At 50.0% G+C, this 15008-nt stretch overlaps 1 protein-coding gene across 2 annotated transcripts; it reads left to right on the top strand.

The window, feature by feature from the left end:
• The first annotated feature begins 7182 nt into the window (after positions 1 to 7182).
• Positions 7183 to 14410, top strand: TGOLN2 (trans-golgi network protein 2). Of its 2 annotated transcripts, none has more exons than XM_069801247.1 (5): positions 7183 to 7338; positions 7835 to 8380; positions 8663 to 9405; positions 10115 to 10198; positions 11163 to 14410. In XM_069801247.1, the coding sequence occupies exons 1-5, from the start codon at positions 7281 to 7283 to the stop codon at positions 11166 to 11168; spliced, it is 1437 nt and encodes a 478-aa protein (XP_069657348.1). In that variant the 5' UTR covers positions 7183 to 7280; the 3' UTR covers positions 11169 to 14410. The 2 variants fall into 2 exon arrangements, with proteins under 2 accessions (XP_069657348.1, XP_069657347.1); XM_069801246.1 differs by having other exon boundaries at positions 7835 to 8479.
• The last annotated feature ends 598 nt before the right edge of the window (positions 14411 to 15008 follow it).

Genomic DNA, 15008 nt, shown 5'->3' with positions numbered 1-15008 from the left:
GAAATAAAACTACAGCTGCAACTTGCTGCGTGAGCGTGGTCAGTGGGGGAAGCACTCGCTCCTTGCCCATCACCACCTTCTCCACACCAGTGTCACTGTGCCCCAGGAAGCATCTCGGGGTGGGGCTGCGGTCCAGCCCCAGAGCGGTGCATGGGGCCAGGCATGGCCCCAGCCTGAAAGCACCACCCAGATGACTCCATCAATGGGTACAGGGTGATTTTGGGGTGTCCAACACAAACCTGTGATGGAGCGAGTGGGCAGTGTATGGTTTGCTGGAGAGATAGAGGCAGCAGGATGCAGGGGATTAGGTAAACCAGGTCGGGGGGTGCCTGAGAAGCCAAGGAGTGCGAGTTACTGGTGTGTATCTCATGGCCAGGAACTGCAGGATGCCCTGTGCCAGCTTCTTCCAAACCAGGAATGAAGACAGATTAGGATGAAAAAGGACCTGCACAAAAGCAACCCAGGATCACCCAGTGGATTTTCAACCAATCTTAAGTTTTCTGTCAGTTTGACACGTGAGCTAATCAAGACTCTTTGTCTCACTGGTTTTTTAACAGGAAAAAAACTACCTCCAAGTTTTCCTGTTGAAAGTCACTATTTTATTTTCTTTTGCAGGTTTAATTCTGACCTGCACCTGCCCAAAGGTGATTTGTGGTGTTTATAGTCCTGTTTTGTTCCCCTTTCTGAATTTCTTGGCTAATTTCCAGTTCCCAGGACCCTGCCTGGCTCCTCTCTACCTGTGCCAGTACTGTGCTGTGGGGACCATGGTGTCCTCAGGCTCCCAGCCCGTGGTGGTGGGCAACGTTCAATCCATCACTATCGGTGATGGGCTGAGCCCTTCCTGTGGCTGCTGGCCCTCTGGCTCTCATTTTGGTGGGTGTCTTTGCTCATTTGGTGGAATAAATGATGCCTTCGCCTCCTGTTGTGACATTTCTCTTTTCCTTTCCAGTGCTGAGCTGGTGTGAGAAGCCACTGGGGAAGTATTTTTAGCAAACTGGAGCAGCAGCAGATGTCCGTCTGCAGGTAGAGGGGAAAAGGGACCATCCTGGTGTCTTGTCCTTAAGGAAGACGGCAGCCGCATTTACCAGATGTTGTGTGAGACAAGTGCGTGCCATGGGATGATGCTGGCATCTGTAACCCCAGTGGATGACACCTGAATTCAAGGATTCCTATTTCCATATTGGAGCTGGGCGGAACTACCAAAAAAGTACAGCCAAGTGATGCCTCCAGCTATGGGTGCAGACAAGAGCACAGCCTTGAGCCCTTGCATGAGCACCAGGGACACGTTCCGGGCAAACACTAGCTCACGTAACCTTGTGAAAGCTCCAGATGACTTCTGCAAACAGTGTCAGTACCTCCAGCAGGAGCACAACTTCTCCCACCCAGCGGAGGATCATCTTCTGGACTGGAAGTGACAGCTTAAATTCACAGCTCAGAGCATCCCAGCTGGGTGGTAGCTCCCAAAATCTTTGCTTTAAGGGGTCCCGGCTAGTTGAGAGCCTCAGCAGTGAGAGGAGCCTGCAGCAGACCCAGCTCCTGCATACCAGCTTCTTGGTGGTGACCACCAAAGCCTCTAAGCATGAGAAAGTACCTGGAGCATTTTTATTCATTGTTGCACCCAAGACAGCCCTGAACTCAGTCAGCGTTTCTGTTCCACGCACAAAATTGTTTAAAGTTCCTGCTTTCAAAGCACAAATTTGTAAATGCTGGGATAGGGCACGATTGCTCCACAACAGCACCCAAGAGGACCAGCCACAATGCTTTAATTAATGGCATCCTGATAGCATGTTGCGTGGTTGTGCGAGATCCAGGACTGAGAGGATTAGAGTGTCACCGAAAACGTGCGTGGCCATCATTTGGAAAGAGGCAAAACATAGCTTTTTTTTTAGAAAGGCTGTTCCAAGAAACTGGTTTTCTGCAAGGAACGTCTGGATCGCATGCAGCCTCGCTCTCTCCAACACCAGGAGCAGGCTGCAGACAAACAACTTCTTGAATTAGATTTCATGGGAAATTAAAGGCATGAAGAGACCTGTCACAAGAATTAAAGTCTGAACCGGAGCCAGACAGCTTCAAACAGATGTTGGACTTCAGCAGGAGAATATTTCTTTGTTTTACTCGGCATTTTCCCATACAGAAAAGGAACATCTGTTCTGATGCTTTCGCAGTTCTCCTAAACTGAGATAGGCTTGGATTATCCCCTGCTAGAAGAGAAGCAACTGGCCACCAAAACCCTCTTGGCTTCGCCCCTCCTGCAGAAGAGGGCAAGACCAGTTACATGTTGCTCCAGTCTCAATGAACACACTGAAGCTATCTGAACCAGGTAGCTGATCGTGGTATCTGTATATCCTCATGCTTGCAGCGGTGCAGCTAGATGAAAACGTTGCATGCAGACTGATTATCAATAGAAAACTCATTCCTTAGCAGGGTTTTCTTTGTCCTCTTGGAGGTGCTTCAATAAGAGGAAAATTCTGGGCTTTGTTGCAGAAAAAACTGAATATCCAGCGTGTTTCAGTTTGGGCTGTTGTGGCAAGGAGGTCTGGTAGCCCCTCTCCTCTTTTTTGGACAAGTTTTGGACTACATTTCTCACGATGCTTAACTTATCCTCAGACCTGGGAGCTAAAATCGAGCCAGGCAGCCCAGAGTGCAGGAGCAAGCCATGCGTGGAGGTCCTGGGGAGCTCTGTAGCAGTATTTCCCAGTTAGAAGAATTCACTTTTCAAACTTGCAACAAAAAAACAACTTTGCGGCCAAAGATTCCTGATTTTTCCTTTGGTCCCCTGAGAAAATGAGGCGTCTGCCACTGCACCCTCCCTGGTCCTGCATCATAGATTACTTTTTTCATAGGGTGCATCTCAACCACATCCAACAAAGGGGAAAAGGTCAGGGAGGGAATGAAATGGTGTCCCACGGAGAGTTGGCAGCAGAAGGAAGGGATAGCATGGTGTAAAGAGCAGGGAGAGGTGGGACAGCCAGATTCTGCCTTAGCTGAGAGGCATGAAACAGCTGGGATAGGGGATGTCGTGCCAATGACAGGGTCCCCGTTGCTCTCCCAGCTGCGGCAGACGTTGCCGTTTGAATGCACAGGTCAAGACGGTATGAACACCACGCGGGGCTAAGCCACAGCTGTGCGGAGGTGGGGTGAGGTGGACCTACTCGTTTGGGGTTCACCATCATCTCCAGTGTGCAGGTCCATGGAGAAAGGCCAAGAAGCAGCAGGAAATACGGCCAGGTGGGAGAGCTGGGAGCAGCCGGGTGAATGATGAAGGTGGAATTGGGTGGCCGCGTTCTTGGGAAATACACATTCACCATCATTGCCACCCACTCCCAGAGTGAAATGAAGTTCAAGACGTGCCTGATGTCTCCTGGATGGGAATACTCCAGCTGAGCACTGGGCTGCATTGCGGCACATAGGCAGCACCAGGAATGGCACAGGGAGATGGGAGGATGCACCTGTGAGTCCGTCCCTGTCCAGAAACATGATGTACAGTAAGAAAAGGTTTAAAATCTCAATTAAAAGGTGCCATTTTTATGATGAGCCCAGCCCTAAACTTGCTGCAGCTATGGTGGGGTTTTTATTGCCGGGAGCTGGCAAACGTCTCGTTAAGAGCTTGTCAAGAGCAAACTTCTGGGAGACCTTGCTCTGGTGTGCCGATAGCATCTGGGAGCCAGCTTGCTGCTTTCCCCACTTTTTTTTTTGGAAGTGGGGTTACTTCTGTCACCTCTGTCCGCTTGCTTAATTGTAGCCATCTTGATCAAACGGCCCCCAGCCCCCTCTCCCTCCACGCAGCTCTGGCTATTCACTAATTGAAATGCCTAATGAGGTCCCAGGGGTCTCCTGCAGAGATGGAGCTAATTAGGGGCTCCGCCACGAACCCGGCGAGCAGCAGCAAATGAAACGAAGGTTTCCTCGAACCTGCTTTTTTGTGAGGGGCCGGGGGGGAGGGCGCACCAGATGTCCTGTTTCCCTTCTCCGCACCGGGGTAAGGCTGGCGCTCCGCAGAATCCAGGCTCCTGCCAAAGCAGCTGGTGCAGAGGCAGTGGCTACACTTAATACATTTTAATTAGCATCATTAAATTCTTCCATTTGCTAATTGTTTCTCCTTTTGATCCTTTATCCTGACCAGATTAGCCCTTGGGGGAAAGGGACAGGATGGGGGATGCAGACCCTCCTGACAAGGTGAGGACTTTATTATCTCTGAGTGCGGGGTTGTCACCAGACCTTGGGACACCATGCTAAAATGCCCTGGATGGTGCTAAATTAAAGGCCGGATTTGTGTGTCCACCCTGTTCTTGGCTGTTGTGGCTATTCTCAGAAAGAGTCATCCCCAAAAAGTGACATCCCACAAGGATTTATGAGAAGAGACAGTACCAGACTAGGAAACTAACCAAAACCTTGCTTAAGTTTGAATGTAAAGGAGTTGTTTTTCAGGCAATAAAGGACCAGTAGCTGCCATCACATTGGGAAGCAGCTGGGTCGGACCAAAAGAGAATTCCTCCTTCTGCTTTGGAGCAGGCACAGATAATAATCCTCAATCCTCCTTCTTTTCCTCCTACTAGTCTACATCCGTGTAATCATGCTGAAGCCAGAAGCAACTTCCTTTTTGTCCACAATGATGGCAGCTTCCCGTTCCTCGGGCTGCGCAGAGAGGGTGCAGCCACACGAAGGTTAGGTAAGGTCGCTGGTCCTGTTTATCACGTTTTAGCCAAGAAAACTGTTGAAGGAAAATGAGCCTGGTGTGAGCCACCAGGCGCTGAGCTGATGTCAGCCTCGTACTTGGTATTTTGGGCAGAATTCTGTTCCCAGATGCATTGTTGTAAATCCAGAGGAACTTGGCCTCTGTTCAGTTACTCTTGACTTCCAGGGGTGTGAGTGAAAGCCGAACTGGCTGGGCATGAGAAATAGCCTCGCTTGTCTGTTTTAAATCTCAGTAAAAGCATTGGGCCAACTGTTCTTCTGTCTCCTTAGAAAGGCAGGCATGGGCAGAACCGAGCTGCTAGGATTATTGGAATGTATTGAATTGAATAGAGGATTGGAAAAAAAAAAAGAAGAAAAATCAGCCACATAATCCATCATGCTCTGAGGCCAAGTCAGGATTATTCCCCAAAGTATTATTGCTGTGCGGGACTCATTTGGTTTGCATGTTAAATGACATCGTGATATTTTTCTGTGTTTTAGTGTTACATGGACTGACTGGAGCAGCTAACGAATTCGTGATGTTATTGTGATTCCTTCTGGAGACATGTGAGACTTTGCTGCTTGTCTTTCAGCACTCAGCGCTGTAGGATGCCGTGTTATGGATGAGACAGCTCCCGTGACACCAAGCAATAGTGGGAAGCACACATGGTCTGGAGCGGTTAAGCACCAAGGAAGTTCATCCTGGGCAGAGATGAAGGCAAATCCATTGATCTAAAAGGAAAGAAGTGAGATGATGGGGAGGAAAGATTGGCATTGTTAGTAAGAAACCAAATTACAGAGACTTGATGGCATAATTCATGCATCTGGAAAACTGGTATCAAAGGTCTAGCTGGTTTGGGAAGGACAGGCAGGGAAAAAGCTGGAGATAAAACTTTTTGAAAAATGATGTAACCCTGTGCCGACATCCCTAAACAGAGGGAGACGGACCTGTGCAAGGTCACTGCGTAGCAGTATATAAACACGAGGAAAACCCAGGAACCCCGAAAAGCCATGGCTCAGCAGATATATGCTGGAAAAGGAATACAGCAGGAGGCAAAACCTCTGAGAAAGTCTTGGACAGCAGGTGGGGACAACTTTTGGGCACAGCAGGTGACGTACAGCTGGAAGACAACCACAGATGACATCAAACAGCTCAGGGACACCCAGTGCCACAGCCACCTTGACTTGCTATGGTAGGTTCGTGGTTCATGGACCTGAGGACATCAAATCCACCTGAGGAGCTCAACTACGGGCTCCAGACCCCTGTAGCTGCTCAGACCATGGTAGAAGGATGATAGGTGGATTTGGGGATCTTTCTACATTTTGGTTTTATCTGCATCAAGTACAGGTCAGTTTCTATTCTAGGCAGTAGAGAAGGAGGTTGGAGATAGGTAGGATTAGCAGTAACACATGATGAAATCCTTATGTTTGTTCTGCTGAACAGGCTGGAGGATCATCCCCAGTTTTGGGCAGTACCCTTCAAGGTGTGGAGCGCCTGGAGAAAGTCCAGAAGAGAGCAAGAACACAACCTACAGGAAACTATGGACATTCAGTCTGGAGAAGGGAGACATAAGTCTTCAACAGGTAAATCATCTACAGAGGAAAAGAGTAAATAGTCCTTGGTGCCCGTGGAGAGCAAAAAGCTGATTTTCTGCTGCTAGTGGGAAGACGTGTAGTTGAACAGGACATGTCTAGCCTGTCCGAAAAGAAAAATAAAAGGTTATCATCGGAGCCATTGGACTGGCCACACTCCCCTGATGTGGCTGTCGTCCTCAGGAGCACTTTTGGGAAGCGGTCCTGAACCAAAGGAAGGGAAATTAGCCCCGATTTCTCGCCAGTCACCCCCCTGCCACGGACTGTTTCCTCCCCCATAAGACGGGGGCAGCCACAGGGCCAGGCCACCATCCAAACTGGGTCAAATTCGGGGGCGGGCGGAGAGGACCCGGCCCTCCAAGTGCATCTCAATGACCCTGTTTTGGGTCGCTGCTCACAAAGTCCCAGCACTGTTTTGTCAAGGCCTGGAAACAGACCCCAAAATGGCAGGTTTTATCTCAAAATGCTGCTTTTACCCCAAAGATGGAGCAGTTTCGCTGAGGCAGCCGTGCCCGCGACAAGGCCGGCGGTGCGATCCACGCCGGGCACACGCCGCGGACAGTTAACCCCCGCCCTCAATTTGCATAAGCACCACCCATTTTGGCCGAGCACTCGCCCATTCCCCCTAGCCCTACCCCGATTCTCCACAAGCCCCGCCCCGATTCCCACAGGCCCCGCCTCTACCCTCCCTAAGCCCGCCTCCGTCTCGCAACAAGCCCCGCCTCAGCGTCTTGCAAGCCCCGCCCCCGGCTCGCCCCAAGACCTGCCCCAATCCCCTCAGCTCCGCCCTCTTCCGCTTAAACCCCGCCCCAGCCGCCTTTAGCCCCGCCCCAATCCCCTCAGCCCCGCCCCTTCCCTTGTCTCACACCCCGTCCAAACCCGCGCGCGGCCGTTCTCGCTCCCGCCCTCCTTCTCGCGAGATCTCGTCCCGGAAGTAGCACCTGTCCTAGCGGAAGCAGAACCGGGTGGGCCGGCCGGTCGGTGGCGGTGAGCGCTGTTACTCTCGGGCCGCCATGCTGCTGCGGCTGCTCCTGCTGCTCTTAGCGCTCTGCGCCGCCGCCCGGGCCGAAGGTGAGAGGCCGGCGGAGGGCGGCTAGGGCGGCCCTGGGGTGCCCGGGGCGGGGGAAGGCGGTGAAGAGGGGTCTGTGGCCGGGGGAGCCACGGCGGGGGTTGCTGGGCGAAACCGGCGGGGAGGGCTGCGGCCCGGGGCGGGGGGTCGCTGAGGGGGAGCGGTTGGGCTGGGGGCTCCGCAGTGCCGGGGAACGGGAGTAGCGAAGCCAGGGCAGCGCTCGCCCTCGGGCCGGGGCTGGTTTGGGGGGGCTCTTCTGCTGCTGGGCCCCTCCTGCGTGTGGTGGGAGTCCCGGGTGGGGGGGGGCGGGGCTCCCTCGGGGGCAGCCTGCCGCCGGGCTTGTTCCCCTCACCTGTCTCCCTTGCGGGGGAGTTTCCTTCTGCTTTTGGCAGTGGTGGGGCCATGTTGGCCGGGGAGGTGCCTCAGCCAGCCGGGCATGCTGCTTACTCCGACTGCAGGGGTGGGCGGTGACTGTGAGCTCTATGTGTTTGCTGACAGCTGAGGAGCAGAAGGCAGACCAAAGAGAGTCCAGCAAAATGGCAGCAGATACTGGGAGATCTCTCCAGCTTGGAGCACGTAATGGCCAGGAAACCCAGGGGGATGAGCACCTGGATGAGTCCAGAAGGAACAGAGAGCCGCGCTCTGGATCAGATCCACCCAGCGAGGGAAGCTCCAAAATGAACACAAATAACAGAGAGATGATGGATAAGGAGCAGAAAGACATGGATGAGTCTGGCCACAATAGCAGCCCGGAGAAGCAGACCAATGGCCAAGACAGCAACGCAATAACCACCAACAAACAAGGCAGCAGCACTGGTAGCCAGGCCAACAGCCAGCCTAGCAACCCCAGTAACGGGGTTGGCAACAACCAGGAGCAGGGCAACAACTCAGGCAGCAACGGTGGGAAGCAGGGCAACGACCAGGACAGCAACAAGAAGAATGATGACAACAACCAGGACAGCAGCGACAAGAACCAGGGTGACAACCAGGACAGCAGCGACAAGAACCAGGGTGACAACCAGGACAGCAGCGACAAGAACCAGGGTGACAACCAGGACAGCAGCGACAAGAACCAGGGTGACAACCAGGACAGCAGCGACAAGAACCAGGGTGACAACCAGGACAGCAGCGACAAGAACCAGGGTGACAACCGGGACAGCAACAAGAAGAATGGGGAGAACAACGGGGACAGCAACAAGAAGAACGGGGAGAACAACGGGGACAGCAACAAGAAGAACGGGGAGAACAACGGGGACAGCAGCGACAAGAACCAGGGTGACAACCGGGACAGCAACAACAAGAACAAGGACAACAACAAGAACGAAGGCAACAACCGGGACAGCAGTAAGAAGAATGAGGACAGTAACAACAAGAATGGGGAGAAGAATGAGGACAGCAAGAAGAATGGGGAGAACGGCGGGGACAGCAACAAGAAGAATGGGGAGAACGGCGGGGACAGCAACAAGAAGAATGGGGAGAACGGCGGGGACAGCAACAAGAAGAATGGGGAGAACGGCGGGGACAGCAACAAGAAGAATGGGGAGAACGGCGGGGACAGCAACAAGAAGAATGGGGAGAACGGCGGGGACAGCAACAAGAAGAATGGGGAGAACGGCGGGGACAGCAATAATAAGGACCAGGATCACAACCGGAACAGCAACAGCCAGGACCAGGGCAGCGACACAAACCAGACCAACAACCAGGACACCAAAACCGGGAACCAGGAAAGCAACATCAAGAACCAGAACAACAACAAGAACCAGGGCAGCAATAGCAATAACCAGGTTGACAACCAGCCTAATCAAATGGGCTCACTGAGAGGTGAAAATGGATTACTACAGTCCTCCGCTACTGAGGGCAACAGTTTTTCAGACAATGAAGAAAGCACCAGAGAGGAAGAGGATGAGGCTAAAAAAGGCAGTGATGCCTCCTCCTTTAATAAGGAGAGAGAGAAGAGTGCTCCTTCTCCCCCCAGGGACCAGTCAGAGAGCAGCCACTTCTTCGCGTACCTGGTGACCACGGCTATTATTGTTGCTGCCTTATACATTGCGTATCACAACAAACGCAAGGTGAGTGGCTGTGCTCCTTACCCAGGTTCTCGACGTCTCCCCTGTGGTTTAGGAGCTTCCTTTCTTCTTGCTGCAGATTGGGTCCTGCTTGGTTGAAGACCTTTCCCCTCACCCTGACTTTTGCTTCTCACCAATATCTCCCCCTTGCTGCATGGTGTGGGTTTGATTAATATTAATTTGAGCCTCAGTCTCAACAGCTTTGGAAGGAGCAGAGAGGGTGTTGTAACTAGGAAAGGGGTCAGATCTCTGGAAATTGGATAGCTTCATCTCTGGTGGTTATTTTCATCTGAGAGAAGTGAAAAGGATAAGGTGTGAAGTTACCCTGTATTTTGTTCGATCACGGTGAGTTTTCTATAGCAGGTTGCGGAAGACTTGTTCTTAAATAGTCTTGCATGGGAGGATGCAACTCAAATGCTCTTTTGCTGTTTTTTTTGTTCCTCCTGCAAAGCTATTTTTGAGGTAGGAGAAAGAGAACAAATTCTTATTGTTTTCTGCATGAAGGCAAACCTCATTATCACTTGCTTTCAATCTTAGCTGGGTTTAAATATTGGCATTTATTTGAGTGCTTTTTCAGATGAAGTGTGGTCATTAGAAGGAGTTAAGTGAAGCTGGTCTTTGGCCCATTAGAAAGTGCCTGTGTTTGAAGTGAGAAAGAGCTTATTTGCTTACTACTGTCCCACTCACCTTATCCCAACTTCTTTCTCCAAAGATCATTGCTTTTGCTCTGGAAGGGAAAAGGTCAAAAAGTGGTCGACGGCCCAAATCTGGCGATTATCAGAGACTGGATCAAAAGGTAAGATCTACCTGAAACGGGTGCTGCCTCACCCCGGGAGCCGGGCAGGCTGAGAGAAGGGGCTGCGGTGCCTGTTGTACGCTGTAAATGCGATATATTGGCCTTTCACATTAGAAACGGTCACAAAGCCCCTACTTGGTTGGTATAGAAAGCAGGTTTGTTTTTTTTTTTTTTTTTTTTTTTCCAAAAACCCCTCTCTTAGTCTGGAGGTAGGGTTTTGCCAGAAAGTGGAAGCAATAATGTTGAGAAATGATGGCAGAGCTAACACGGGGCAGAATTTTTTGAGTCTCAAGGTCAGGTGTGCTTAAGAATAGTTTGTCACTGACTCAAATGACTTTTTCAAAGTTTTTAGCGGGAGAAGGGTAGGGCATGGGGAGAAGTCTCCTTCTTCTTCTCCTTGAAACTTTTTTTCACCAGCTGTCCTTGAATTCAGAAGTGTCTGTAGTTATTTTTTGCAGTGGGAAGAGGAGGAAGAAAATTTTAAAAAGTCACCCGAAGCTGAAACTTAGTCTTTCAGAAGGTTGTCAGCATTTGGGGGATCGGTGACGATCCATTTTCAAATGCCATTAGGGATTTTGCATATAAATTCAAGGCAGTGTCATCCGGCTTGCTTTTGGCTCTGCAGAGGCACTGTGTGCTGTTGGGAGTGGAAGCTCAGTTCTCTCCCTTCCTGAATTGCAGCCATGTCTGGCTGGGGAAGCTGTCTGAGTGCCACAGAGACAATTTGCCTGCTTGAGCTTCCCTATTTAGTCTCACCTATATTTTGGGAATTTGTTTCCCTTGCCAAGAATTTCCTGACTTGTCCCTGAGGCACAGTAAAGCAGCCAGGCAGTTAGAAAGAGCTTGGTTTTTATTTGAAAGCACATCAGAGATGCTCAGCCTGCTCAAACCCTGATGCTTTGTCAGGGTAGAAAAGCAATGCTGAGCTTTCAAATTTTTTAAACCTTTCTTTGTGCCTTTCCAGATCTAGATTCCTCCTCGGATATTCAGCGGAATAATGACAGCTGGCAATGAAAATGCAGGAACACTGGGACACCCACCGACTCCCCTGCTGTAACGCTCTGAGTTGTAGTTGTGCTGCCGTGTTCAGATTTCAGACAACAGGAAGAAGGGGAAATGGTTTTAATTTTGCACCTGCACCTTGGTAACATTAAACCTCTCACTTCCTCGAAACATGTTTCTCCTTTCCCAGCTGCCTGAAGATGAACTCGTTTTCCGCTTGGGCATCTGGCTTCTAGCCTGTGACCCAGGAAAAAACAGTCCCCAGCACTTGACAGAACTTTTGTGTCCAAATGAAATGGAGTTTGCCATCTACTGTACTGACGTCACCTCTTGGGAGGGGAAAAAAAAAAAAATATCTGCCTGTGAAATGAGCCATGTGACTCTTCCCCTTCCAGAGTCATAGAGCTGCCTTTGTAACCAGCACAGTCTTGCTTGAGACACAGACGTTCTCCTCTTCTGTCCGTTGTATTTGGATGCTAAAGTTCAAAGCGTGACTGATTGCACTAGTTTGGAAATGATCTGCCAAGGACTCTGATTTGGTTTGATTTTTTTTCTCTCTGTGATGAAGACAATGTTAGAGTTTATCATCTAGATTCTCTCTTTCATGCACATCTTTGGAAATGCTGGAGTAGTCTTTGGCCCTTGGGTTGTAGCTTAAATTTCCTCGCGCATGTCTTATGCTCCAAGCGGGTCTTTTCCCTCGCAATCCCCAGAGTTCAGATGTTTGCACTAAAGGTGACAGTTGCAGTTTGATGCTGTGAAGGAGGGCAGGTTAGGCTTAGAAAGCTTCGTGCCAAATTGCTGCAGTGTAGTTGCAGCAGACTTTGCCTTGGAAGATTGCGTTCCTCCCCCTTGTAAAATGTAGTTATGTGGTAATGTAAAATGTACGGTAAACCTGAAGGGTTTGTGATGAATGAAACTTGCAGTCCTTCAAACCTCTTCCTCAAAAACGCAGTATTGAGGCCCTGGAGTATTCCGCTCCACGGAATAGAGCCTCCATTGGTTGTAGAGCTCGCCACGACTGAGCACTCAGCGTTGGCTCTTGCTGGAGAAGTGCTGCTTTCTTGCCCAGTTGAGAGGCAAGGGGGCTGCTCGTCCCCTGGGTTGCACAAGCCTTGGCAGCGTTGTGCCTGCCGAGCGCCTCTCTCCTTGGGAAACCGTTGTAGCCCACAGCGTGGGCGCCGTCTTTTTCTGCCTGTGAGTCACCACAGGGCGTCTTCTCCCTGAGGTCACCTCCTGAGCAGGTGACTGACATATGAAAGGGCTTATTGTATCACCGGCACAACCTCTTCCTGCTCTTCCATGGCTCTGCTGGCCCTGGCTTTGAGACGTTTTGTGTGGTTGAGTGTACACATTACTGGCTGCTTGTCGCTGAGCTGGTCACTTCGATATTACTGTGGAGCACTTAAACTAGGGCCTGGGACGTACTGGTTATATTTAAGGCTGCAAAATGTGTTGATTAACAAGTTATAGCTGTGAGGTTGTTTTTATTTTTGTAGTTCTACTCCAAAGATGTTTGTTTGAGATGGGATGTTTCTCAAGAGGGCATGAAGTGCCTGCCTGGCTCATGCTTTTGTTTTTTCCAATATGGGCAAAAAAAATTGGTATGAGGCATCTAGAGCTCTTCACACGGGTACCCGTCTTATGCCCAAAGCTCATGCCAGCCGTACGTGAGTCGCCCTCTCCGTGCACTTGCTGACTGACTGCACAGGAAGAATCCTGGTGGGGTTAACTTCCCTCCAGCTGGCTGCGAAAGCGACTCAGGGGATGAGGCCGGCCTTTTTCCGGCCTTCCCGAGGTTGTGAACAATTGGTAATCTGCCCTGTGGTTGCTAAAGATAGTCATGTTTGACAAGGGCAAAGACATTTCCTTGTCTGGACATGAAAGCTATAGCTGTATTTTTCTTTTCCTAGCGGTTCATTCCCCATGTAAGAGGGGAGAAGGGGCTTGACCCTCTCCTAAAAGAAAAATCCTCTTTCTTTTTTTTCTTTTTGTGGGCTGTTAGCAAGCACAAAGAGTGGGAGAAAGTCCCTCTTGGCTTTAAATAGCTTTCAAGGTTTCCGTAGTAAACTTTTCTGATGCTAAAAGTACTTGCAGAAGCTATTTTGGAGAACAGGAGTGTGAGGTGGAGGGAAGAAAAAGGAAAACAAGTCTGGGAACATAACCCTTCGGGGAAATGTGCCTTCTGAAAAGGGTGGGAACTCCTGCAACAAGACTCCACTGTTTCAGAGATCCCATAGGATAAGTCTGAGGCTCACTGTTGTGTGGTTGATTTATGGACAGGATGCGGGGTGGGAGGGGGTGCCTTTTGTCTAATGACAGTGGGGGAAAAAAAACATTCCAACATGTGAAATACCATATGCTTCTGAGCTGCTCATTCCTGAATTTTTAGAGTGTGCGCACTGTTTTCCTGCTTTGTCCTATTTTTTTAGTTGAAAAATAATTTACAAAGGGTTTTTTTCACCATCTGCTTGCTTTTCTATCCCGTGAGCTTTTTCAAATGTCTTTCAGTCCTCTGTCATTCCAAGTTGTGTTGGAAATCCCACCCCCGTTAGCAGCAGCTAGCTATTAACAGCAAGCCGAAGGGAGTGAGTTCTTTGGAGAGCAGGACCGTCATACCTCAAACATCAGGCTGGACTGAGCATGGGCTCGTTCATCAGGTTAACGAGGTCATACATCAGGTCTCCGTGGGAACTGTTGGTTTGCTTGGTGCCTGGTGTGGCTTTGGCAAAACAGAAATGCCCGGTGCCTGGGAAGTGCAGGTTTTGGGGAGAGGCAGAGCTCACACCAGGCTAAATCGAGGGGACTCCCCCCTAAATCTCCTCCTGCCCAGCAGTTCCCGAGGGCGGCGTGTTTCTGGCAACAGTCGCTGTAATTGTCCAAGCTGTGTGAAACCTCTGGGAATGAGTCCCAGTTTGTTCATTTTTATGGTATTTAAATTTATGCAATGTGTTTCAAATGGGTCAAGGTGTGTGTAACCTTTTCCCTTTGGACAAAACATGTTTTTTGAACGGATGGCATCTGTCGGTACATAGGTTTTTTTGCCAAATGTTACTACTTTTAGGCCAGCTGCCTTGCCGGTTTGATTCAGCAAATGTTTTTTTTTCTGCTGCAGTGAAATGCAACTTGCTTTGAAGGATCAGAATTTTTATATTTCTTTGTACTTTTTTTTCTGTGTGGTGAAATCAATAAATGGATTTAAAAATAAAAGCATTGAGTTTTCACTTTTTTTTTTGGTGTTCTTTGTATGGTCTGCTTTGAAACCTGATGACAACAGTGCACATTAGTTCCTCTTTCTGCCAAAAAAAAAAAAAAAAAAAATTTGTTTTAACAAAAACGACACTTTGAGCTGAGTGGTTTGTGTTCAAAGCTTTGTGTGCTCAATTTGCACATGCAGACTTGGCCCTTGTGTGACCAACTAACCCTGCAGCCGGAAGGAGCCGAGACAGGTTTCAGCTGAGAGCAGATTTGAAAGGTTTCCAGTCTGCTTCACGATCACCCTGTACCGGCAATCCCGTTCCTCTTGACCAGTTCAGTCCCTCGTACGTGTGGGAGTGAGCAGGGTTATTTAGGACCTGACCTTAAGATAGAGTTTAAACTGCTTTTAACAGCTCAGCTGTGGATCTCTCCTGTTGTATTTCTTCTTTCACCCACAGGGAGGCTCTGAGGAGGATGCAGCCCGGATCCCAGCACAGCCTGCCTCCCCTGAGCAGCAGAGACTGGAAAAGAGCGAGCCCAGTGGTGCCCCTTCTGATCCCCCACAGCGAGAGCAGCCTGCGTGGGATGCTGCTGCCCGACCAGCTGTGGA

The sequence above is a fragment of the Haliaeetus albicilla genome, chromosome 13, assembly GCF_947461875.1.
Source record: "Haliaeetus albicilla chromosome 13, bHalAlb1.1, whole genome shotgun sequence".
Taxonomy (NCBI): Eukaryota; Metazoa; Chordata; class Aves; order Accipitriformes; family Accipitridae; genus Haliaeetus; species Haliaeetus albicilla.
Note: the sequence above shows the minus strand (reverse complement) of the source record. Positions and strands in the feature narration are given on the sequence as shown.

Excerpts from the sequence above, each read along its gene's own strand:
- TGOLN2 (XM_069801246.1), top strand. The coding sequence starts at position 7,281 with ATGCTGCTGCGGCTGCTCCTGCTGCTCTTAGCGCTCTGCGCCGCCGCC. Across the intron at positions 7,339-7,834 it reads CGCCGCCGCCCGGGCCGAAG|CTGAGGAGCAGAAGGCAGAC; the intron begins GTGAGAGGCCGG and ends GTTTGCTGACAG. Across the intron at positions 9,406-10,114 it reads CGTATCACAACAAACGCAAG|ATCATTGCTTTTGCTCTGGA; the intron begins GTGAGTGGCTGT and ends CTTTCTCCAAAG.